At 43.7% G+C, this 24,456-nt stretch overlaps 1 protein-coding gene across 2 annotated transcripts in view; it reads right to left on the bottom strand.

Moving 5' to 3' along the window:
* Positions 1 to 24,456, bottom strand: part of HIBCH (3-hydroxyisobutyryl-CoA hydrolase) — a 516,160-nt gene that overhangs the window by 337,311 nt on the left and 154,393 nt on the right. For both annotated transcript variants that reach the window (XM_040440248.1, XM_040440247.1), the window contains exons 5-6: positions 22,894 to 22,974; positions 19,183 to 19,235 (exon numbers count right to left, since the gene is read on the bottom strand). In XM_040440248.1, coding sequence (XP_040296182.1) covers positions 19,183 to 19,235; positions 22,894 to 22,974 — 134 coding nt within the window. The remainder of the gene's footprint in view (positions 1 to 19,182; positions 19,236 to 22,893; positions 22,975 to 24,456) is intronic.

Here is a 24,456-nt window from a genome sequence, read left to right on the forward strand (position 1 = left end):
GATTGTTTAATATTTTCTATTTTCAGGGTATCATAAAAAACGCATTGGTATCGCCTGTGTGTTAAGTGCGGCTTCAATGTGTTTCCAGGGAGTTTTTTATGAGCTGAGGGGCGGTGTTCATATGCTTTGGCAAACATTTTTTATTTAAAAAAAAATATTCCGGCAATGATTTATTCATCCACATCGATTGATGTGTATGGAGAAATCGGGTTTGCCAGGGCATACGAGCTGAGTGGGTTTGGATGTTGGGCGGAGCTCCTATGTCCTGGCAGACGCCTTTCCCCTCCTTTTTTTTTTTGCACATTTTTTGGCAGAGATTTTTTCATGCACATTGATCGATGCAAATGAAGAAATCTGTGCCGTTCATTTTTTCTTTCAGCCCAGAGGCTGAACAGAAAAAAAATCTCATTACCCGTATGATTAATATAAGGAGAATAGCACAAACTCCTAATGCTGGCCATACATGTAATGATTGCAGAGACCCTCAAATGCCAGGGCAGTACAAACACCCCACAAATGACCCCATTTTGAAAAGAAGACACCCAAAGGTATTCGTTGAGGGGCATATTGAGTCCATGAAAGATTGAACTTTTTGTCCCAAGTTAGCAGAAAGGTAGACTTTGTGAGAAAAAACAAAAAAAAAATCATTTTCCGCTAACTTATGCCCAAAAAAATAATAATCTTCTATAAAATCGCCATGCCCCTCACGGAATACCTTGGGGTGTCTTCTTTCCAAAATGGGGTCACATGTGGGGTATTTATACTGCCCTGGCATTTTAGGGTCCCTAAAGCGTGAGAAGAAGTCTGGAATCCAAATGTCTAAAAATCTTTTTACATATACCCATGCTGGGTGAGAGAAATATCTCAGTAAAATGACAACTTTGTATAAAAAAAAAAGGGAAAAGTTGATGTTTACAGAGATATTTCTCTCACCCAGCATGGGTATATGTAAAAATACACCCCAAAACACATTGCCCTACTTCTTCCGAGTACGGCGATACCACATGTGTGACACTTTTTTGCAGCCTAGGTGCGCAAAGGGGCCCAAATTCCAAAGAGTATCTTTACGATTTCACAGGGCATTTTTTCCGCATTTGGATTCCAGACTTCTTTTCACGCTTTAGGGCCCCTAAAATGCCAGGGCAGTATAAATACCCCACAAGTGACCCCATTTTGGAAAGAAGACACCCCAAGGTATTCCGTGAGGGGTATGGTGAGTTCATGTAAAATTTAATTTTTTGTCACAAGTTAGTGGAATATGAGACCTTGTAAGAAAAAAAATAAAAATAAATAAATAAATCATTTTCCGCTAACTTGTGACAAAAAAATAAAAAGTTCTATGAACTCACTATGCCCATCAGCGAATACCTTAGGGTGTGTACTTTCCGAAATGGGGTCATTTGTGGGGTGTTTCTACTGTCTGGGCATTGTAGAACCTCAGGAAACATGACAGGTGCTCAGAAAGTCAGAGCTGCTTCAAAATGCGGAAATTCACATTTTTGTACCATAGTTTGTAAACGCTATAACTTTTGCGCAAACCAATAAATATACACTTTTTGCATTTTTTTAATCAAAGACATGTAGAACAATAAATTTAGATAAAAATGTATATAGAAATGTAGTTTTATTAGAAAAATTTTACTACTGAAAGTGAAAAATGTCATTTTTTTGCTAAAATTTCAGTCAATTTCGATTAATAACAAAAAAAAAAGTAAAAAATGTCAGCAGCAATGAAATACCACCAAATGAATGCTCTATTAGTGAGAAAAAAAGGAGGTAAAATTCATTTGGGTGGTAAGTTGTATGACCGAGCAATAAACCGTGAAAGTAGTGTAGTGCAGAATTGTAAGAAGTGGTCTGGTCATTAAGGGGGTTTAAGCTAGGGGGGCTGAAGTGGTTAAAGATAGGGCCCGCAGCTAATGTCCGCAATCATCGGCAATGCCGACCATGGACATTTAACCCCTCAGATGACGGGGTCAAATGTCACTACGGCGTCACAGAGGGCTTCAACCCCGAAGCTTGCACATAATAAACTTACTGTGCATGAATGCCTTCTCTGATCTCCACCTGGGAAAGGCATTCATGCACAGTAATAAGCCTCTAGTAGGTTACCAGGAGGCATCACTATCCAGGCTCATTGCTTGTATATTACAGTTCAAGCCAGAAGGTTGCATCACAGAACTGTAAGTATACTTTCACACTAGCGTTTTGGCTTTCAGTTTCTGAGATCCGTCATGGGCTCTCAGAAGTTGTCCAAAACGGATCAGTTTTGACCTAATGCATTCTGAATGGAAAAGGATCCGCTCAGAATGCATCAGTTTGCCTCCGTTCAGTAACCATTCCGCTCTGGAGGCGGATACCAAAACGCTGCCTGCAGCGTTTTGCTGTCCGCCTGACGAAGCGGAGCCAAACAGATCCGTCCTGACACACAATGTAAGTCAATGGGGACGGATCCGTTTTCTCTGACACAATAGAAAACGGATCCGTCCCCCACTGACTTTCAATGGTGTCCATGACAGATCCGTCATGGCTATAGAAGACATAATACAACCGGATCCGTTCATGACAGATGCATGCGGTTGTATTTGGGTCCATTCACATATCCGTATGTGTTTTGCGGATCCACAGATCAGCAAAACACGGACACCAGCAATGTGCGTTCCGCATTTTGCGGACCGCACATCGCCGGCACTTAATAGAAAATGCCTAATCTTGTCCGCAATTGCGGACAAGAATAGGACATGTTCTATTTTTTTCGGGAACGGAATTGCGGACCCGGAAGTGCGGATCCGCATTTCCGGATCCGGACAGCACATCGTGTGGCCCCATAGAAATAAATGGGTCCGCAATTCCTTCCGCAAAATGCGATACAAAATTGCAGAGTTGTGAATGGAGCCTAATTGTAACAGAAGCGGCTTTGCAGATTCATGAGGGATCCGCAAAAAATGCTAATGTGAAAGTAGCCTAATATTGTGATTTCTGTATAGAATATTGTAGCAAATCCCATAATTCTATGCAAATCGTAAACTGATGATCGCATGTTGGGGCCCAATTGGGGACCCAAAATTAAAAAAGTTTAAAAAAAATTTGAAAAGAAAAAAACAATAAGAAAAATATAACAATTAAAATCATCCCCCTTTCCCCAAAATCAAAATACACAATTTAAAAAAAAATCACATCATGGGCATTGACACGTGTGAAAATATTAAAATATTAAAAAAAATGTATCCCATACGAAGAAAAAAACGAATTAAATGGCTGTATCACCATTTTTTTCATCAATTTACATCCCAATTTTTTTTTATACACCCCAAAATGGTATTGGCAAAAACTACAATTTGTCCTGCAAAAAATGAACCCTCAGACATCTCCGTAGACATACAGTAACTATAAAAAAAAGAATATGGCGATGACAAAAAAAATAATTTTTTTTAAGTTTTTTTTTTTTTTATTCTAACGCAAGAAGAACTATACGTATGTGGCATTGACGTAATTGTACTGACCTGGAGAAATAACAGCACAAGTCAGTTTTCACGCATAATGAACACCGTAAAAACACAACCTGTAAAACTGGTAGAATTGCATTTTTTTAAATCAAATTCCACACCATATGTATTTTTTTTTTCCCGCTTCTCACTACAATGTATGCAATATTAAATTGTGGCATTAGAAAGTACAACTTCCCCTGCAAAAAACAAGTCCTCATATGGCTATGTGAATGGAAAAATAAAAAAAAGTTATGGCTCCAGGAAGGCAGGGACCAAAAAACAAAAATGCAAAATCAGGAAAGGGTTACTATACCCAATATGTTTATGATCAGCCATACAAATACTGATTGATTAAAAATGAAAACTAAATAAATTACATTTGATTATGCTCATAAACATAAAAAATAAAGATCAACATAACAGGTAATAGCAGACACCTAAATAGCCGAATGCAGGGCCCTTGCAATAACGGCTAGTAATTAAAAATTGTGGCTAGTGGTAGATTCCCAAAGTAAAAATCTGATTGTCTAGTCACTTATATGCCAAGTGATCTAGTCGCCTACAGATAAATGCTGTTAAGAACAGCTCAGGCAAGATGGCCTCCCCCATAATAATGTTAAGGAAATAAAAAAAAATAATAATCTACTGATATTTTTGGTGACACATCAATAAAAATTTGAGTGCTCCTAACACCCCTAAGGATGTATATTTATGGCCTCAATACCTGTTCTTCATGTATGTGCGTTCCTTCCCCCTGAGCATCACGGCAGTTCAGCAGGAATATTTAGATCCTGCATCCCCTGTTTGCTTCTGCAGAGAGATGAGTGACTGACTGGTCTGCCTGCCACACTGTTCAGCCTGCAAGAGCTGTGGCTCCTGTGGCCATGTTACTACACCAATACATGAATGCTATTAGTCTATTTCTTACTCAGTTTCACATCACTGACAATCCACAGCCTATTCCCTCACCATTTCCAGAGTATCTAATCCTATCATGTATGATACAGTCTCCTGAGCTTGTAACATAGCAAGTAATATACTGTATAAATGAGGTGTGATACTGTCTGCTGAGGTGTGTATCTGAGGGTACGTTCAACTCTGATCAGCCTGCCAGAGATCACCGGATAATGTCATTGACTGAAATAGGATCTGACAGAATCCGGCCACTTTCCGGCAGAAATGCCAGCTTTCAGTTGGATATGCAGGACTTTCTGTCTGGCCGAAAGCCATCATTGAGACGGGAAAACTGATCCGGATTCCTGTCAGATGCCATTATAGTCAATGGCCATTATCCAGCTATACATCTGAACAAAAATGTGAAACTAGCATATGAGCCCAAAAAAACACTGCTGACCTTTTGAAGCTGGTATCCACGACACTAAAAATTGTGGAGCGGCGGTATAAAGCAGCGACCATGCCGAGAAGGCATACAGCCAGTCATGTGTCTTTTTATTTTTGAAAATGGCTATTGTAGGTTGCAAAAGTGAAAAGATGTAGTACTTATATAGTCATATAAATTGAAAAAATATTGATATTTCAAATAATCTGCCGCCACTAGCCGTGTGGACTACGCCTCCTATTGTTCTCCATGGCTATGCCACCATTCATGCTACAGGCGTTTTATAGCTGTAACTTTGCCAAAAAAGACATCTATTGTTGGCATGGTCACGGCTATAACCCGCCAGCCACATGAACAGATAGGCAACTTGACAATGAGAAAAATGGTAGGCAGGGTACACACAGACACTGGTGGCTTTTTTTTGCAAATTTATATTTAAAAATTTTGGAATGCTACCGATATAAACCCCTTACATCTAGTGACCTCATAAAGTGACATCCACAGAGAACACATAACAGTGACATCCATCTTTTCCCCATAATAGTGAAATCCACGACGACTCCATAACAATGACAACCAAAGAAACGCCCATAACAGTGACATCCGCAGAGATCCTCATAACAGCAAAGAATACAATACATTAAATACAAGATTTTAAAACCCGGAAGGGAAATACAGAAAAGTGTGGATGAAAATTCCCCCCATAGCCGGTATATATATCAGTGCATAATTGTAACAAGTTGCCACTGCCCGTGTGGTACACCGGAAACCGTAACAAGCACACTGAAAATATCAGAAAAATCTGATCAAAAAATAAATATATCAAGGAACTCCCAAATGGGTCACCTCAGTGGAGGCTCCACCTCATCCCAGGTAAGGGTTGCCAATCTGGGAAACTGAGGAGACCCTGGAGCATGAATAGTATGCAGCACAGTTACAGCACCGGTGAACCCACAAGCAGCATTAAAGGCATATAAAGTACATAACAATGAAATAACCAACCTGGCTAGGGGGAGCAACCCGACGACCGTTTCGCTCTCTGGCTTTATCACAGGGCACAATGAACCTGCCATTCGTCCCAGCCTTTATATCCAAACCCTAAAGGAAATGAAAACGTGGAATGATGTGGTGATCAAAGGGGCTGACAAGGGGGGCAATATCGTTATCTGGCCCCGTACCATGTACGAAAAGGAGGTTTGGAGGCAGTTGCATGACAAATCCTGTTATGCTAAATTGACCTTCAACCCTACCATTAAATATACAGAGGAATTGAGGAGCATTTTGAATGGGGGTGTGTTGGAAGGTGTTATCTCTGCCAAACAGGCATCATATTTGTTGCAAGAGCATCCGGTAATTCCCACCTTATACCTTCTCCCTAGGGTGCATAAAAGTTTGCAAGAACCCCCGGGACGCCCGATCGTGTCAGGAACTAACAGTTTAAATGAGGCAGTATGCAAGTACATCGATTCTTTTTTGCACCCATTGGTCGAGGAGTTACCATTACACCTGAAGGACACTATGGATGTGCTCAGAAGAGTGGAGGATCTACATCTGGATCCCGATATGTTATTGGCGACGTGCGATGTTGAGTCGTTATATACATCCATCAAGCATTCGGACGGGCTCAAGGCAGCGGAATTCTTCTTACATAGCTCCAATGTGGAGGTCAAGAAATGTAAGTTCATTATGTCACTTTTGGAATTTGTGCTCACCCACAATTTTTTTAACGTTTGGGGGTCTCTTTTTCCTACAGCTCCGGGGCACAGCGAAGGGGGCGGCCTGTGCACCCTCGTACGCTAATTTGTTCCTGGGGCTGTGGGAGAGAGAGATCCTACAGACAAGTGTATCTGCCCTTGGGTTTAAGGTCCAGTACTGTGGAAGATACATTGATGACCTGCTTATCATTTGGCAGTGGTCCACCGATGAATTCAGGCTGTTTGTGGATGAACTAAACAAGAACCAGCTTAACATCCGATTCACGTTTACATGCAGCAGGAATGAGATTGACTTTCTGGATGTGAAATTGCAGGTGGATGCTGATGGGAGGATATCCTCGGATCTGTTCCGGAAACATACCTCGGTAAATTCACTTTTACTTGCACAGTCCTCTCACCCAAGGAATCTGATCAACAGTATTCCTGTTGGGCAGTTCCTGCGGGCAAGAAGGATCTGTTCCTCTGACTATCTTTTTGAAATTCAGGCTGATGACCTGCGGAAGAGATTTCAGCAGCGGGAGTACACACGACGCCCGATTGAGAGGGCATATCGCCGAGCACGCCAGGCCAAGCGTCCCGAACTCCTACAACCACGAGTACGGCGGGTTGCACCGGATGAAACACGCTTTATCACTACATACAATAATAACTGCACCGAAATAGGTGAGGTATACTCAAATATTGGGGAATACTGCGCGGGGAAACACAGTTGGGACCAACAATGTCGGCTCGTCCACGTGTAACATTTAGACGGTCCAAAAATCTTAAGGATCTTCTGGTACAAAGCCATCATATAGTGAAACAACCTGGCCTCTTTGGGTCCAAGGGCCCCAGATGGGGCAACAAACCATGCAGGAAATGTGTGGCCTGTTGTAACATGGACAGGGCCGACATTTTCTGGGATACCGCGCATAGGAAGGAATATCGGATTACCCATCCTATTGACTGTGCGACCATCGGGGTGATATACTGGGCCTTATGCCCTTGCGATAAGATCTATGTGGGGCTGACGACGCGTCAGTTTAAAAAACGAATTCGGGAACATGTACTGGGTATTACAGCGGCAGCTGACATTACGGATGATGACCTCCTTACGACAATACCAAGACACTTTAAAGAAGTACATTGTTGCAATGGTTCTCTGTTGAGGTTCAGGGGAATTGACCATGTCAAGATATCCCCTAGGGGAGGTAATTGGAAGAGGATTCTCGCCCAACGTGAATCCCGATTGATCTTCACCCTCAACTCCATTGCACCACACGGACTAAATGACTAACAGTTATGTGCCTTTCTTGTAGACTCCCTTGTGTTGCGCTCACCGGTTTCTGGACATTCACTAGGTGAGTTTTTAGCAGTATGTTTTTGTCTGCATTATTTGTTTTTATCAGTTCTAGTGTTATGTCTGGTTACCTGCTTTTGTCCCTAACCCTCTGTCTGTTTAGTCTCTCTAGATTCTGTGGCTCATATAATGTGTCTTTGGGGTAGCACCATCACGTGCCGACCTGATGTATGGATCGTCTGCGTGGAGTTGTAAACCTTTATGGACATTACATGGTTGTATACATACAGGATGTACAAATTACTAGTCCTGTATGGGACCCTCTAAGATGTATGGCGAGGGTTGGAGTATATACATATTGGCTGGGCCATACCGGACTCGGACCACCACGATTGTGATGTTAAGCAGGTGGTAATTGAAGATTGGATACGTGGAATTTCAGTTGACGTACTAGGCATCTTCTGGCCTAGGGTGTATCAATTTTACCGTGGATGCATAAATGTATGTAATGTCTTTGTCGCGTATATATATGATATTTTATTAATATATTTTAGTTATTTATTTATTTTGCATGGCACTTTCACTTTCGCACTGCACACTTTACACTTTTTTTGCACAGTATTATTATAAGATCATTCACTCACTATGGCTTGATGGGTTTTCTAATTAAACCCCCTATTTTGATGTTGAATATTCACTTTAATATTGGTTTATTAATTATTCAGTGGTTGAATCATGATTTTTGCAATATGAATTTGGATCATGGGTAGATACATTGTGTAATCATGGTTGAGGATTGTAATCATGGTTATTTATTTATGATGTGTCATGTATTCTTATTATGTATCACTTTCGTAATTTATTAATTATGTATATTCTCATTATATATATTTTTTTTAGTTTTTCACCTTTTTATTATATATTCAGTGGTTGAATCATGATTTTGCAACGTGAACATGGCTATCTAATTTGGGTCATGTAGATTTTTATATATCACGTTTGGAAACCTATTATGTTATTCATATAGAGTTATGATTCTGATCATGGGTATATACTTTACAATGATTATTTATTCACCATGTTTAATAATTTCATATATATTACACTGTATATTTAGTGACTTAATAATTTTATATATATTGCTATGACAAATTCTTTGTATATGGAGAACATAACGGCATTATTGTATCAGTTATGAAGAAACTAGTTTGCCCTCCTAGTATTGGGGTTGTACCTGATCTCCCTATTTGCCTATCTGTGGTGAGCCACACGCACATATGAGCAGGTGAGATATGCTTGAGTTACCCGTCTGCTGGTTCCCTGTATGTGGTTGCTTGGCAACCACGGACGCGGGGCTTGGGTCACGTGGTTAGCTGGGGTGCGTCATCCCCACTTCCGGTCGCGCGTCCGGCCTTCTGTGCAGGGCTGTTGTGGCGCAGGCTGGCTCATCCCCGCGACTGGTGATCCAGCCAATGCGCGTGCGCGGTCATGACGGCACGTATGCTGGGGGCCGGCAGAGGGATCACGTCAGCATCTCGCAGGTGCGGCATGTTAGGTGTAGGATGGCCGCATCGGATTGGGTCAGAGAGAGGGTTTGAATATAAAGGGTGGGACGAATGGCAGGTTCATTGTGCCCTGTGATAAAGCCAGAGAGCGAAACGGTCGTCGGGTTGCTCCCCCTAGCCAGGTTGGTTATTTCATTGTTATGTACTTTATATGCCTTTAATGCTGCTTGTGGGTTCACCGGTGCTGTAACTGTGCTGCATACTATTCATGCTCCAGGGTCTCCTCAGTTTCCCAGATTGGCAACCCTTACCTGGGATGAGGTGGAGCCTCCACTGAGGTGACCCATTTGGGAGTTCCTTGCTATATTTATTTTTTGATCTGATTTTTCTGATATTTTCAGTGTGCTTGCTACAGTTTCCGGTGTACCACACGGGCAGTGGCAACTTGTTACAATTATGCACTGATATATATACCGGCTATGGGGGGAATTTTCATCCACACTTTTCTGTATTTCCCTTCCGGGTTTTAAAATCTTGTATTTAATGTAGGGATGTCCCGGTACCGATACCGGGCATTTGCACGAGTACATGTACTCGTGCAAATGTCCCCGATACCACTGCCGATACCTGTGCACCTCTTCTATGTGTCCGTCCGCGGCCCCTGCACCTCGCACAGCTAACAGCTTCACAGGCAGCAGCAGGCAGTGTAATTGGAGCCTAGAGTGGAAGCTAGGCCCGCCCCTCCCCGCCCTCCAACCAATCAGAGGCAACCAGCACTGACTCACAGCACAGGGAGCGTAGTGCAGAGACTCAGAGAATCGTCTGACAGTTTATTAGTTAAAAGAATCCAATGAGTCACAGACCGTGTCATCGAGTCCCTGCCAGGCTTCCTGCTCTGCGGCTCCCTGTAAGTCCGTCCGGGGGGAAGGGGGGGCATTATTAGCATAGCATGTAGTGGAGCTGTGTGTGTACAGGGTGCATGTAGCAGAGCAGGAAGTCTGGGGTGACACAGTCTCTGACTCATTCGATTCGTTTTAACTAATAAACTCTCAGACGATTCTCTGAGTCCCTGCAATAACTATACATTGTAATTACATCACAGTCTGCTCCACTGCATTCACTGCAGCAGAGCTGTGTTTGCCAGGAGCGAGTCCCTCTAAAGGTGATAGTGTCTGTCTTCTATGGCCCTGGTCCTTCGCTTCCTGCCTGCAAGCTGCACATTGATCTCTAAAAGCAGGCATTAGGGCAAGAAGAAATATACATTACTGTATGATGGCCACAAGACTATTATACTGAGGAGGGAGGGGCTTCAAAAATTGTTGTCCTGACTCCTTACAGTAGCGTCTCCTTGTGGCCGCCCCCATACAGTATAACGTCTCCTTGTGGCCGCCCCTTACAGTGTAAAGTCTCCTTGTGGCCGCCCCCATACACAGTGTAACGTCTACTTGTGGCTGCCCCCATACAGTGTAACGTCTCCTTGTGGCCCCCCATACAGTGTAACGTCTCCTTGTGGCTGCCCCCATACAGTATAACGTCTCCTTGTGGCTGCCCCCATACAGTATAACGTCTCCTTGTGGCTGCCCCATACAGTGTAACGTCTCCTTGTGGCTGCCCCCATACAGTGTAAAGTCTCCTTGTGGCTGCCCCCATACAGTGTAACGTCTCCTTGTGGCCCCCCATACAGTATAATGTCTCCTTGTGGCTGACCCCATACAGTATAACGTCTCCTTGTGGCTGACCCCATACAGTATAACGTCTCCTTGTGGCTGACCCCATACAGTATAACGTCTCCTTGTGGCTGCCCCCATACAGTATAACGTCTCCTTGTGGCTGCCCCATACAGTATAACGTCTCCTTGTAGCTGCCCCCATACAGTGTAACGTCTCCTTGTGGCTGCCCCCATACAGTATAACGTCTCCTTGTGGCTGCCCCCATACAGTATAACGTCCCCTTGTGGCCCCCATACAGTATAACGTCTCCTTGTGGCCCCCATACAGTATAACGTCTCCTTGTGGCCCCCATACAGTATAACGTCTCCTTGTGGCCCCCATACAGTATAACGTCTCCTTGTGGCCCCCATACAGTATAACGTCTCCTTGTGGCCCCCCATACAGTATAACGTCTCCTTGTGGCTGCCCCATACAGTATAACATCTCCTTGTGGCTGCCCCATACAGTATAACATCTCCTTGTGGCTGCCCCCATACAGTGTAACGTCTCCTTGTGGCTGCCCCCATACAGTATAACGTCTCCTTGTGGCCCCCATACAGTATAACGTCTCCTTGTGGCCCCCATACAGTATAACGTCTCCTTGTGGCTGCCCCCATACAGTATAACGTCTCCTTGTGGCTGCCCCCATACAGTATAACGTCTCCTTGTGGCTGCCCCCATACAGTATAACGTCTCCTTGTGGCTGCCCCATACAGTGTAACGTCTCCTTGTGGCTGCCCCCATACAGTATAACTTCTCTTTGTGGCCCCCATACAGTATAACGTCTCTTTGTGGCCCCCATACAGTATAATGTCTCCTTGGAATGTTATAGTTCTGTTTTTGGGCCTTTTGGTTGGTCAGTGGTCAGAAAATACATGTGTGTGTTTTTTTTTGTTAAAATTAGTATCGGTAATTGGTATCGGTGAGTACTTAAATAAAAGTATCGGTACTCGTACTCAGTCTTAAAAAAAATGGTATCGGGACATCCCTAATTTAATGTATTGTATTCTTTGCATATATGTTTAATAAAAAATTTTATATGAACATCACCGCTGGCGTGCTGTGCATTTATAGGAGTTCGTGAATTTGTGGCCGTGCGGTGCACATTTTGGCTGGCGACGACCGTTGTTGGTGTATTATCCTCATAACAGTGACAGGCAAAGTCCCCATAACAGTGAAATCCACAGAGACCCCATAACAGTGACATTTTCAGAGACCCCATAACAGTGACATTTGCAGTGACCCCCATAACAGTGACATTTGCAGTGACCCCCATAACAGTGACATTTGCAGTGACCCCCATAACAGTGACATTTGCAGTGACCCCCATAACAGTGACATTTGCAGTGACCCCCATAACAGTGACATTTGCAGTGACCCCCATAACAGTGACATTTGCAGTGACCCCCATAACAGTGACATCCGCAGCATCCCCCATAACAGTGACATCCACAGCATCCCCCATAACAGTGACATCTACAGTGCCCCAAAACAGTGAAATCCACAGAGACCCCATAACAGTGACATTTGCAGAGACCCCAATAACAGGGGCATCCCCCATAACAGTGACATCTATCGTGCCCCATAACAGTGACAGGCAAAGTCCCACATAACAGTGACATCCGCAGAGACCCCCATAACAATGGGCGTCTACTTCTCCCTGGCTCTAGTGCGGTCCAATCGCAGCGGAGAGAGTCACAACCAGGTAGAAAAACAGCTCACCTTTTCCCTGGCTGTGGTGACAACCATGGAAACGAGCAGTGTATAATGTGATGGAAAAATGAATCCCGTCAGCAAATAAAACATGTTCTCTACAAGCTAAATGCCACTTGCTGAAGTGACAAAACCCCTTTAAACATCAATCAGGCTATGGGGTTGTGTTGCAGTCAATGGCATGGGAAACAGATAGAGGGAAGAATGGATTAGATGAAATTCCAGCAAATCACAGAAGCAAACAGAACAGCAACTGTAAAAAGCTGAAATTGAAAAGAGGATGGCTTCTACAAATGGATAATGATCCTAAACACACCTCAAAATCCACTATAGACTAACACTACATTTTTCCTGGAAGTAAAAATACTCCTCTTGCCATTTTTGAGGAGTATTTTAAACTGAGGAGGAGTACGAAAGTTGAAGTAATAGAAATAAATAATACGTAGGCCAACATAATGTTAAGGGCTTGCTCACATCTGTGTTGGAGGCTCTGTACGGGGCTATGTGGCAGATTCTGTCAAAAAAGATCTGACAAAAAAGCCTTACATGTAGGACTGTTTTGTCTGGTAAAAAGACAGGATCCTGAACAGAATATGAACGGACTCCATCATAGTAAATGGAGTCTGTTTAGTTCTGTTCATCTCAGTTATGCGTCTCATCCGGCACAACCGTTATTTTGTCATTGTTCTGCTCCTCTAAATGGTGCAGAACAACAGGAATACATAGCAGTGGTGTGAATGTGCCCTAAAAGGTGAGTATTTATGCAGGGAAACCATTACTTTTTTTAAAGGCTATTTACACCTTAGGGGGCACTTTTTCATTATTGCATTGCACTCATTTTGAGCAAAAAATATATTTTTAAAATTGGTTTTTATTAAAAAATATGGCATTTTTTTTTCTGTACAGAGCTGACATACTGTAGTAGCACCCTTTGGATTTTCTGTCTTTTCCGTCAGACCAGGAGCAGACTGACTCCTTATCTCTGCTCTCTGACCTCCTAAACACTAATTATAGCTCAGTTCTTAACTTACCATTAAGAATGTGGCTTAAATAAATGTTTATGACCTCTCAGTAGTTTAGAGATAAGGTTTATTAGTTGACCTGCACAAAGTGAAAGTTCCAGTCACATAGCTAGAAAAACAGTTAACCCCTTGTGACAGAATAGCTCAATATTTTTAATAAAGGCCAATTGAAAAAATGATAATCATAAAAAATTTCCTCCAAAACGGTACATAGCATTTAATAACAGCAGGCAATTAGAGCGAAGTGATAAAGTACAGTAATAGTGGATCTTCCCTGTACTTTATCAAAAGTAAGACAGGTTTGTCATAAAAGTGACGGCACAATAGCACTGGGACCCCGTCCTTGTCCACACCAGTGGATCCTATGACATGTCACACACATATATGACCTGTAACATGGGAGTAAAACAGTGCTATGCAGAGTGATTAGCTCCAAACTGTGCTTTCCCTTCCAGCCTAAGTACTGCAGAAAAACCTGAGATCCAAAGCAGAGCACAGGCCTTCCCTGCCACTGCCTGCCTCTCATAAACCGTACTTCCCTCCACATGTACAGGATAATTTTAGAACACGAGGGGCATGCCCCCTCCTCTTCTCAGAGCATACACACACTAGAGGCTGCACTGCCACAGCTCCTTCTGTGCCCATACACCATGGATGAAAACACACACTGAAGAAATGATACTTGGTGCGCAATTAGTTAGATCATGCGGCGCAGCTTCAGTGAGCCGTGCCAAAAAGGTAGGCAGCCCACTCAAACCATCCAATAACAAAACTCTTTGCTGTAAGGAGCTTTGTTATTGATTGTTTCAGGCAGTGGCAGCATTGCTGCGCTCCCTGTGCCGTTCACAGTGTGCCCTTTGCTGATGAAATGCAGGGGAAAGTCTAAGGGTCTATTCACACGTCCGTTGTATATTGCGGATCCGCAATACACCGGGCCGGCACCCCTACAGAAATGCCTATTCTTGTCCTATTCTTGTCCGCAATAGCGGACATGTTCTATTTTTTTGGGGAGCCGCGGACCGGAAGCTCGAAGCCGTACACCGGAAATGTGGATGCGGACAGCACACTGTGTGCTGTCTGCATCTCTTCTGGCCCCATTGAAAATGAATTGGTGCGGAACGGATCCGTACCCATTCTACTTACGTGTGAATGGACCCTAAGGCGTATTGGTACGCCTTAGACTTTTTCAGGGAGTAAAATGGCTTGAACAAGCGTCTATGATGCTTGTACAGGTGTTATTGCGACCTCTGGCCCTCACAGTCCCCTGAGCAGAACATCATTGAAAATCTGTGGATAGACCTGAAAAGAGCAGTGCATACAAGACGGCCCAGAATTCTCACAAAACTGAACTTTTGCAAGGAAGAATGGATAAGAAATCTCTCAATCAAGAACTGAAGGTCTCTTGACTGACTAAAAAAAGCATTTACAAGCTGTAATACTTACCAAAGGGGGTGCTACTAGGTACTAACCATGGAGAGTGCCCAAAGCTTAGCTATGGGCCCTTTTTATTTTTTGTTATTTTGAAAATTTAAAAGATGAAACCAATTATTTTTGTTTACAATACAAAAGGGAAAGTGTTATCTTTAACCTGATGCCTTTTGGAGATAATTTTATCTTTAACTTGCTTAATTGTTCACAGCAAAGACAGTAACCCGTCAAAAGGAAGATATCCTTATAGTGGTGTCATTACAAGTATCACTATCACAGAGTACCACTATAGTATAAAACGTAACCTTTATTGTACTATTAAAATAACCCCACATACAACACATGTTGAACAAAACAAAAAATGATGCATACAATCGAGACTCAGGACCCAATTAAGGGACCTAACAAATACATGTTAGTATTTTTCAACTATTGAGGTGCCCTTTAAGAATATTAACAACATACAATAGAGTTGAAAGTGTACTTGGCGTCTGTTTGGACGGTTGTTTTGTTCATAGTAGTCTTCACTGTGGGTATATGAACTCAATCATCATATTTGAGTAAAAATATCTTTGATACATTCATTCTTTTTTGATTTTTGTGCATTTAGATTAGGCCACATTATATAATTATAGGCCACCTCATCAGAGTGGGCCTGTATCACCTGGTTTAAGTGCCATCCTAGGGTATATAGGAGGCTCCTGAATACGGGATCGCCCCTATCGGGGCGGCCATTCCGTTTTGTAGGCAGGAACCCAAATACAGGGTGAATAGTAGGGAGAGAGCCCCAAGTTAGGACCACTACCCTGCCTATGGGATTGCCCCTTCCTACATCATGGAAGACTGATGACCACCAAGTTACGATTGTATGCATCATTTTTTGTTTTGTTTAACACGTGTTGTATGTGGGGTTATTTTAATAGTACAATAAAGGTTACGTTTTATACTATAGTGGTACTCTGTGATAGTGTTAATTATTCACAGCAGCAGAAATTTTGACCAGGGGTGCCCGAATTGTTTTGCCACTGTGTGTGTGTGTGTGTGTGTAGATTATATATATATCCCAAGACCCATAACTTTTTTATTTTTCTACAGAGTTGTCTGAGGGCTTGATCTTTGCCGAGTGATTTTTAGTTTTCATTGGTATCATTTTGGTGAATTTAAAACGTTCACCATGCAGAATAAATTACATAATAACTGTTTCCTCCAATCGCTTTCACAATATGTACTACTTACGTAGAGCAGTATATTATGCTATCAGTACATTACTGAAAAGCAACCTTTTAGGCATACACTGAAGACCTAGGGGCCTGCATTAGTCTCCCTGCTGCCATGTACAGACAATGGCAACCTGCGATCTTATTCAAAGGGGTGCCGATGGCAAACAGAGGGAGCCCCTCCCTCTGAAACCACTTAGATACCATGGTCACTACTGATTGCAGCATCTAAGGGTTAAACAGAATTGGCGATTTTGCCATTTTGGACTGTTAGAGTATGACCTGGCTGTCATTAGAGAGCCGAGCTCCAGCTCTTCACTGCACATGAGACCCATTCATTGCTTAAACTAGGCCAAGTTAAAAATCTGAGGCCTAGACTAAGACCCCTTAGTGACCACTGTAAAAAAATATTAGTAGACAACAAAAATACTCTACAGTAATACAACAAATTGTGTTAAACTGACCATGCTGGTGCAGCTAGTGTCAAAATAATGCAGGCTATATCTGTACACTTATCACCTATAGAACAGATAATCAATATCAGATTGGTCTGACTCTTAGCACCCCCATGATCACATGTTCAAAGGGGCTACAGGGCTTGTGTGAAGCTGCAGTCTTTTCATTGTTTACATGGGACTGTCTATCTGCACACCATCTACACTGACAAAAAATATAAACTCCAAACTTTTGGTTTTGCTCCCATTTTGCATGAGCTGAACTCAAAGATCTGAAACATTTTCTACATACACAAAAGCCCCATTACTCTCAAATATTGTTCACAAATCTGTCTAAATCTGTGTTAGTGAGCACTTCTCCTTTGCCGAGATAATCCATCCCAACTCACAGGTGTGGCATATCAAGGTGCTGATTAGACAGCCTGAATATTTTACAGGTGTGCCTTAGACTGCCCACAATAAAAGCCACTCTGAAATGTACAGTTTGATCACACAGCACAATGCCACAGATGTTGCAACGTTTGAGGGAGCGTGCAATTGGCATGCTGACTGCAGGAATGTCTACCAGAGCTGTTGCCCATGCAATGAATGTTCATTTCTCTACCATAAGCCGTCTCCAAAGGAGTTTCAAACAATTTGGCAGTACATCCAACCGGCCTCACAACCCCAGACCACGTGTAACCACACCAGCCCAGGACCTCAATATCCAGCATGTTCACCTCCATGGCCGTCTGAGACCAGCCACCCGGGCAGTTGCAGCAACAATCAGTTTGCATAACCAAAGAATTTCTACACAAACTGTCAGAAACCGTCTCAGGGAAGCTCATCTGCATGCTAGTCGTTCTCATCGGGGTCTAGACCTGACTGCAGTTCGTCGTTGTAACTTCGTCGACTTGAGTGGGCAAATGTTCACATTCGATGGCGTCTGGCACTTAAGAGGTGTTCTGTTCACGGATGAGTCCCGGTTTTCACTGTTCATGGCAGATGGCAGACAGCGTTTGTGGCGTTGTGTGGGTGAGCGGTTTCTGACGTCAACGTTGTGGATCGACTGGCCCATGGTGGCGGTGGGGTTATGATATGGACAACGAACACAGGTGCATTTTATTGATGGCATTTTGAATGCACAGAGATACCGTGACGAGATCCTGAGGCCCATTGTTGTGCCATTCATTCACAACCATCACCTCATGTTGCAGCATGATAATGCACGGCCCCATATTGCAAGGATCTGTACACAATTCCTAGAAGCTGAAAACATCCCAGTTCTTGCATGGCCAGCATACTCACCAGACATGGAACCCATTGAGCATTTTTGGGATGCTCTGGATCGGCGTATATGACAGCGTGTTCCAGTGCCTGCCAATATTCTGCAGCTTCGCATAGCTATTGAACAGGAGTGGACCAACATTCCACAGGCCACAATCAACAACTTCATCAACTCTATGCGACGGAGATGTGTTGCACACCAGATACTGACCGGTTTTCTGCCCCCCCCCTTCCACCCCACCCCCCAGTAAGGCAAAACTGTGCACATTTCAGAGTGGGCTTTGATTGTGGGCAGTTTAAGGCACACCTGTGCAATATTCATGCTGTCTAATCTGCACCTTGATATACCACACCTGTGAGGTGGGATGGATTATCTCGGCAAAGAAGAACTGCTCACCAACACAGATTTAGACAGATTTGTGAACAATATTTGAGAGTAATGGGTCTTGTGTATGTAGAAAATGTTTCAGATCTTTGAGTTCAGCTCATGCAGAATGGGAGCAAAACCGAAAGTGTCACGTTTATATTTTTGGTTAGTGTATTTAGTTGCTTTGGTGCATGATATTGCAGCTTGACGTGACAACAATGAGGTTCTGGAGACTATTCAAATAGTTGATTGGCAAGATTGCCAAAAGTCATACCCCACTGGTCTTTCTTATACTCATAGTCTATCCTGGAGACAGGCCACCAATATTCTGGTCCTATAAAATTTCTGAGGCCTCTTTCACATGAGCATCGGACTCGCAGCATGTGTCAGGGAGAGCGCCCATCCTGAACTCCGGAGCACTTCCTGGGTCGTATAGCATTATATTGCTTTATGATGCTATGTAACCCTGATCGTTCAGGGGCTCTCCCTGACACATGCTGCAAGTCTGACGCGTAAAAGGAGCCTTAAACTCCATGGGTACTTGAAAGGAAAAAAGGCGATTCAAAGCTCTGCATCATCAAACTGATTTCTGTCCCCTATAAATATACAACCATGCAGAAAAAAAAAAATTAAACAGTATACTCTGTAGTTCTACATTACAGGAATGTGGTTTACTTACACCTCCCATTGTAATTCCATCAATAAGAGCTACGTATGGTTTTTTGTAAGTACCTAAGAAGAAGACGACAAAAAAAAAGCACTAAAACAATAATGTTAAAGACAAGTATATGATTATTCTTAGGGCTCTTTCACACCTGCGTTCTTGTCTTCCGGCATAGAGTTCCGTCGTCGGGGCTCTATGCCGGAAGAATCCTGATCAGTTTTATCCTAATGCATTCTGAATGGAGAGAAATCCGTTCAGGATGCATCAGGATGTCTTCAGTTCCGGAACGGAACGTTTTTTGGCCGGAGAAAATACCGCAGCATGCTGCGCTTTTTGCTCCGGCCAAAAATCCGGAACACTTGCCGCAAGGCCGGATCCGGAATTAATGCCCATTGAAAGGCATTGATCCGGATCCGGCCTTAAGCTAAACGTCGTTTCGGCGCATTGCCGGAGCCGACATTTAGCTTTTTCAGAGTGGTTACCATGGCTGCCGGGACGCTAAAGTCCTGACAGCCATGGTAAGTGTAGTGGGGAGCGGGGGAGCAGTGTACTTACCGTCCGTGCGGCTCCCCGGGCGCTTCAGAGTGACGTCAGGGCGCCCCAAGCGCATGGATCATGTGATCACATGGATCACGTCATCCATGCGCATGGGGCGCTCTGACGTCATTCTGGAGCGCCCGGGGAGCCGCACGGACTGTAAGTATACCGCTCCCCCGCTCCCCGCTCCTACTATGGCAGCCAGGACTTTAATAGCGTCCTGGGTGCCATAGTAACACTGAACGCATTTGGAAGACGGTTCCGTCTTCAAATGCTTTCAGTACACTTGCGTTTTTCCGGATCCGGCGTGTAATTCCGGCAAGTGGAGTACACGCCGGATCCGGACAACGCAAGTGTGAAAGAGGCCTAAATTGGTTTGTCCGGTTTCAGGATGAAACCGGACAATCTTCCAAATCAAGCAGCAATGAAGTACTTAGCTGCCAGAAGCCACCACCACTCTGGTTTTTCCATCTGGGCTCTGATTACCCTGCTGCAGTGGTAATGTCATGCTGACAACATGTGACCGCTGCAGCCAATCACTGGCTTCTTCAGGTGAACCGCAGAGGTCAACGATTGGCTGCAGCAGTCAGATGTGGTTGATGCAACATCACTGCTGCAGCTGGATAAATAGACCCTAGATGGGTGAAACAGAGCAGTGGCAGCTCGGGATCTGCTATGTAAGTACTTAACAAATTCATTGCAGCTTGTTCCTTAGGGTTGTCCCTCTGAAACTTAAAAAACTATGAAAACTATGACATCAATGGGTTATTCTTAGACCTCCATAATCAGCACAATAAAGAAACATACAAACAGATTAAATTGTGCTGAACAGTTTTCCTTAGCATCAGTTTTGATGAATCTCCTCCTATACGTGTAGCCAAAATGGAGTAATTCAGCTAATGATCTTTTTAATGAAGATGCTCATCCAAGGAAAGAATCTAATGCAGTTTCTTAATGCAAAACTTGTCTTTGGCAAATTATCCATGGGGTCCAAGGAGTAGGACCACCATGGACCTCACATTGATGACCTATCCTGAGAATAGGTCATCAATATGTAAATCCTTGCAAGTTATCCTCTATCCCCAGAATAGGGGATAACTAACTGATTGCTCGAGGTCCAACAGCTGGGACCCCCACCGATCCCAAAAGATCCCACCGATCCGAGTTCCCATTCCCTCAATCGAATAGAGCAGCAAGTCGAAAATGTGGTGTACCGCTCCACTCGTTCTATATGGGACTGCTGTTAATAGCCAAACACTGTACTCAGTCATCTCCTGCAGTCCTACACAGAATGAATTAGGCACTAGGTAGCATGCCCAACCTGCCGCTTCATCAGACTGAGGGAATGGGACCTCAGTTCTCAGGATCTGTGGCAGTTACAGCGGTTGGACTCCCAAGGATCATTTAGTTATCCCTTTTATCCTGTGAGTAGGGGATTACTTGCAAATTGCAAACTTAGAATGAATGGGGATGTTCAGCTTTTAGATATTGATGACTTATCCTGCGTTCAGTAATCAGCCATTTTCATCAGCTACTAATTCTAGAAACAGTTAAAGGAGCCGAAAGCAATGTACAGTCGTGGCCAAAAGTTTTGAGAATTACATAAATATTGGAAAAGTTGCTGCTTAAGTTTTTATAATAGCAATTTGCATATACTCCAGAATGTTATGAAGAGTGATCAGATGAATTGCATAGTCCTTCTTTGCCATGAAAATTAACTTAATCCCCCAAAAAACTTTTGCTGTCATTAAAGGACCTGCTGAGATCATTTCAGTAATCGTATTGTTAACTCAGGTGAGAATGTTGACGAGCACAAGGCTGGAGATCATTATGTCAGGCTGATTGGGTTAAAATGGCAGACTTGACATGTTAAAAGGAGGGTGATTCTTGAAATCATTGTTCTTCCATTGTTAACCATGGTGACCTGCAAAGAAACGCATGCAGCCATCATTGCGTTACAAAAAAATGGCTTCACAGGCAAGGATATTGTGGCTACTAAGATTGCACCTCAATCAACAATTTATAGGATCATCAAGAACTTCAAGGAAAGAGATTCAATTCTTGTTAAGAAGGCTTCAGGGCGTCCAAGAAAGTCCAGCAAGCGCCAGGATCGTCTCCTAAAGAGGATTCAGCTGCGGGATTGGAGTGCCACCAGTGCAGAGCTTGCTCAGGAATGGCAGCAGGCAGGTGTGAGCGCATCTGCACGCACAGTGAGGCGAAGACTTTTGGAAGATGGCCTGGTGTCAAGAAGGGCACCAAAGAAGCCACTTCTCTCCAAAAAAAATCAGGGACAGATTGATCTTCTGCAGAAAGTATGGTGAATGGACTGCTGAGGACTGGGGCAAAGTCATATTCTCCGATGAAGCCTCTTTCCGATTGTTTGGGGCATCTGGAAAAAGGCTTGTCCGGAGAAGAAAAGGTGAGTGCTACCATCAGTCCTGTGTCATGCCAACAGCAAAGCATCCTGAGACCATTCATGTGTGGGGTTGCTTCTCATCCAAGGGAGTCGGCTCACTCACAATTTTGCCCAAAAACACAGCCATGAATAAAGAATGGTACCAAAACACCCTCCAACAATCCAACAACAGTTTGGTGAAGAACAATGCATTTTCCAGCACGATGGAGCACCGTGCCATAAGGCAAAAGTGATAACCAAGTGGCTCGGGGACCAAAACGTTGACATTTTGGGTCCATGGCCTGGAAACTCCCCAGATCTTAATCCCATTGAGAACTTGTGGTCAATCCTCAAGAGGCGGGTGGACAAACAAAAACCCACCAATTCTGACAATAATTCTCAACTCCAAGAAGTGATTATGAAAGAATGGGTTGCTATCAGTCAGGAATTGGCCCAGAAGTTGATGTAGAGCATGCCCAGTCGAATTGCAGAGGTCCTGAAAAAGAAGGGCCAACACTGCAAATACTGACTCTTTGCATAAATGTCATGTAATTGTCGATAAAAGCCTTTGAAACATATGAAGTGCGTGTAATTATATTTCACTACATCACAGAAACAACTGAAACAAAGATCCAAAAGCAGTTTAGCAGCAAACTTTGTGAAAACTAATATTTGTGTCATTCTCAAAACTTTTGGCCACGACTGTACATTATGGAAAAGCTTCTTCAAAGTCCTCAGCGTTATCATCACTGATTTTATTTTTATAAATAAGGAATCTGATGTGTATTGCTTACCAATAACATTGTTAAGAATGTACTCTTCTTTGAAAAAATCTTTGGCAAGTGGGGCTCCACACTTTCCAGCCTCTGTAACAGCTGTTAAACAAAGAAATATTATAATATATATACGCACATAAAATGGAGAATTTTGGTTTCACAGTTGGAGAACCTAATGCGATTGAGCTGGGATTGGCAAAGTCTAAACTGCTAGAGGTACTTGGTCAATGATCCCACAACCCAGGTGGTGCACCCTTTATTTTGGGTCCTGAAGCAGGGTATACATTTAATCAGGGTTTCAGTAAAACTAGTTGGCATCTCCCCTTGCTACAATACAGGTAGCCTCTCTGCCATGGTAACGGTCACACATATGCTGGATATCCTTTCAACGTGGAACCGTAGTTCAGCCAAGGTGGTTGTTTGCTGCTTTGCATGGGAGATCAAACACCCCATCCAGTCTCAGACATTTTCAATGGGTGATGGATTTTGCGATCAAGCAAGTCAGAGGAACTGCTGGATACCCTGAAGAGCATGTTGTGTAGATCAGGCAGTGTGTGGGTGGGCATTATCTTGCTGAAACACCACATTTCCTAACCCAGGGATGGGCAAACTGCGGCTCTCCAGCTGTTGTAAAACTACAACTCCCAGTCTGCCTACAGCTATCAGCCTACAGCAGGGCATGATGGGATTTGTAGTTTTTTACAACAGCTGGAGAGCCGCAGTTTGCCCATTCCTGTCCTAACAGATTAAAAAAAGGCAGTAGGAGCAGTCCCACAATACTCTGGACATACCAAAAGCAGGCGTAACGGGGTGCCGAAGCCGCACTCGGCCTCCCATCAGCCGCCGACCTGCTGCTTAGCTTTGGGAGCGAGGAGCTGTGTTTGACCTCGTTCCCAGGGCAGCTTTGAGCGCCGGCCACGTCACATGACCCTCACTCCCCACTATAAATACAGGCAGCCTGCTGGCCACAGGTTGCCTGTTAATTTAGGTTCCTGGCGTTTGTTGGATACCTGTATACTTACCTGATCCTGTTCCCTGACGATCCTTTGCCTGCTCCTCCTGTACTGTGCATCCCTCCTGGTATTTTTGACCCCGGCTTCTCCTGACCATTCTTTGCTTATCCCTCTGTACTGCGTTGTGCTCTTGGTTTTGACCCGGTCCGTTCACTATCCGTTATTTGTCTTGTCTGTCCTTCCCGCACGTATCCTAAGTAAGGGACTGCCGTCCAGTTGTCCCATCATCAGGACTCGTGAAGCAAGTAGGCAGGGCCAGGGGTGAGGGTGGAGCGCAGTGGTCACTATCCTTTCCCCTGTGTGTGTGTGTGTACGTGACCGTTACAGCAGGTCAATGTTATCTCCTCCTCGAATACCAGATGAAAACGGCCATGATAGGTAATGATGTCCCACTTCATTTGGTGTTATTCCTGTGTGCCTCCACACTATGCATTATGGCAGTAAGCACTCTCCAGCTCTGCTGCAAACTCTATCATTAGTGCCAACCTGCTTCCATCACTGAGCACTATTGTTTGCCATTCATAGCCACATTAGATTTTGCAGGAGGCCTGGAGAGCACCTACTGCAA

Source organism: Bufo bufo, chromosome 7, assembly GCF_905171765.1.
Source record: "Bufo bufo chromosome 7, aBufBuf1.1, whole genome shotgun sequence".
NCBI classification, from domain to species: Eukaryota; Metazoa; Chordata; class Amphibia; order Anura; family Bufonidae; genus Bufo; species Bufo bufo.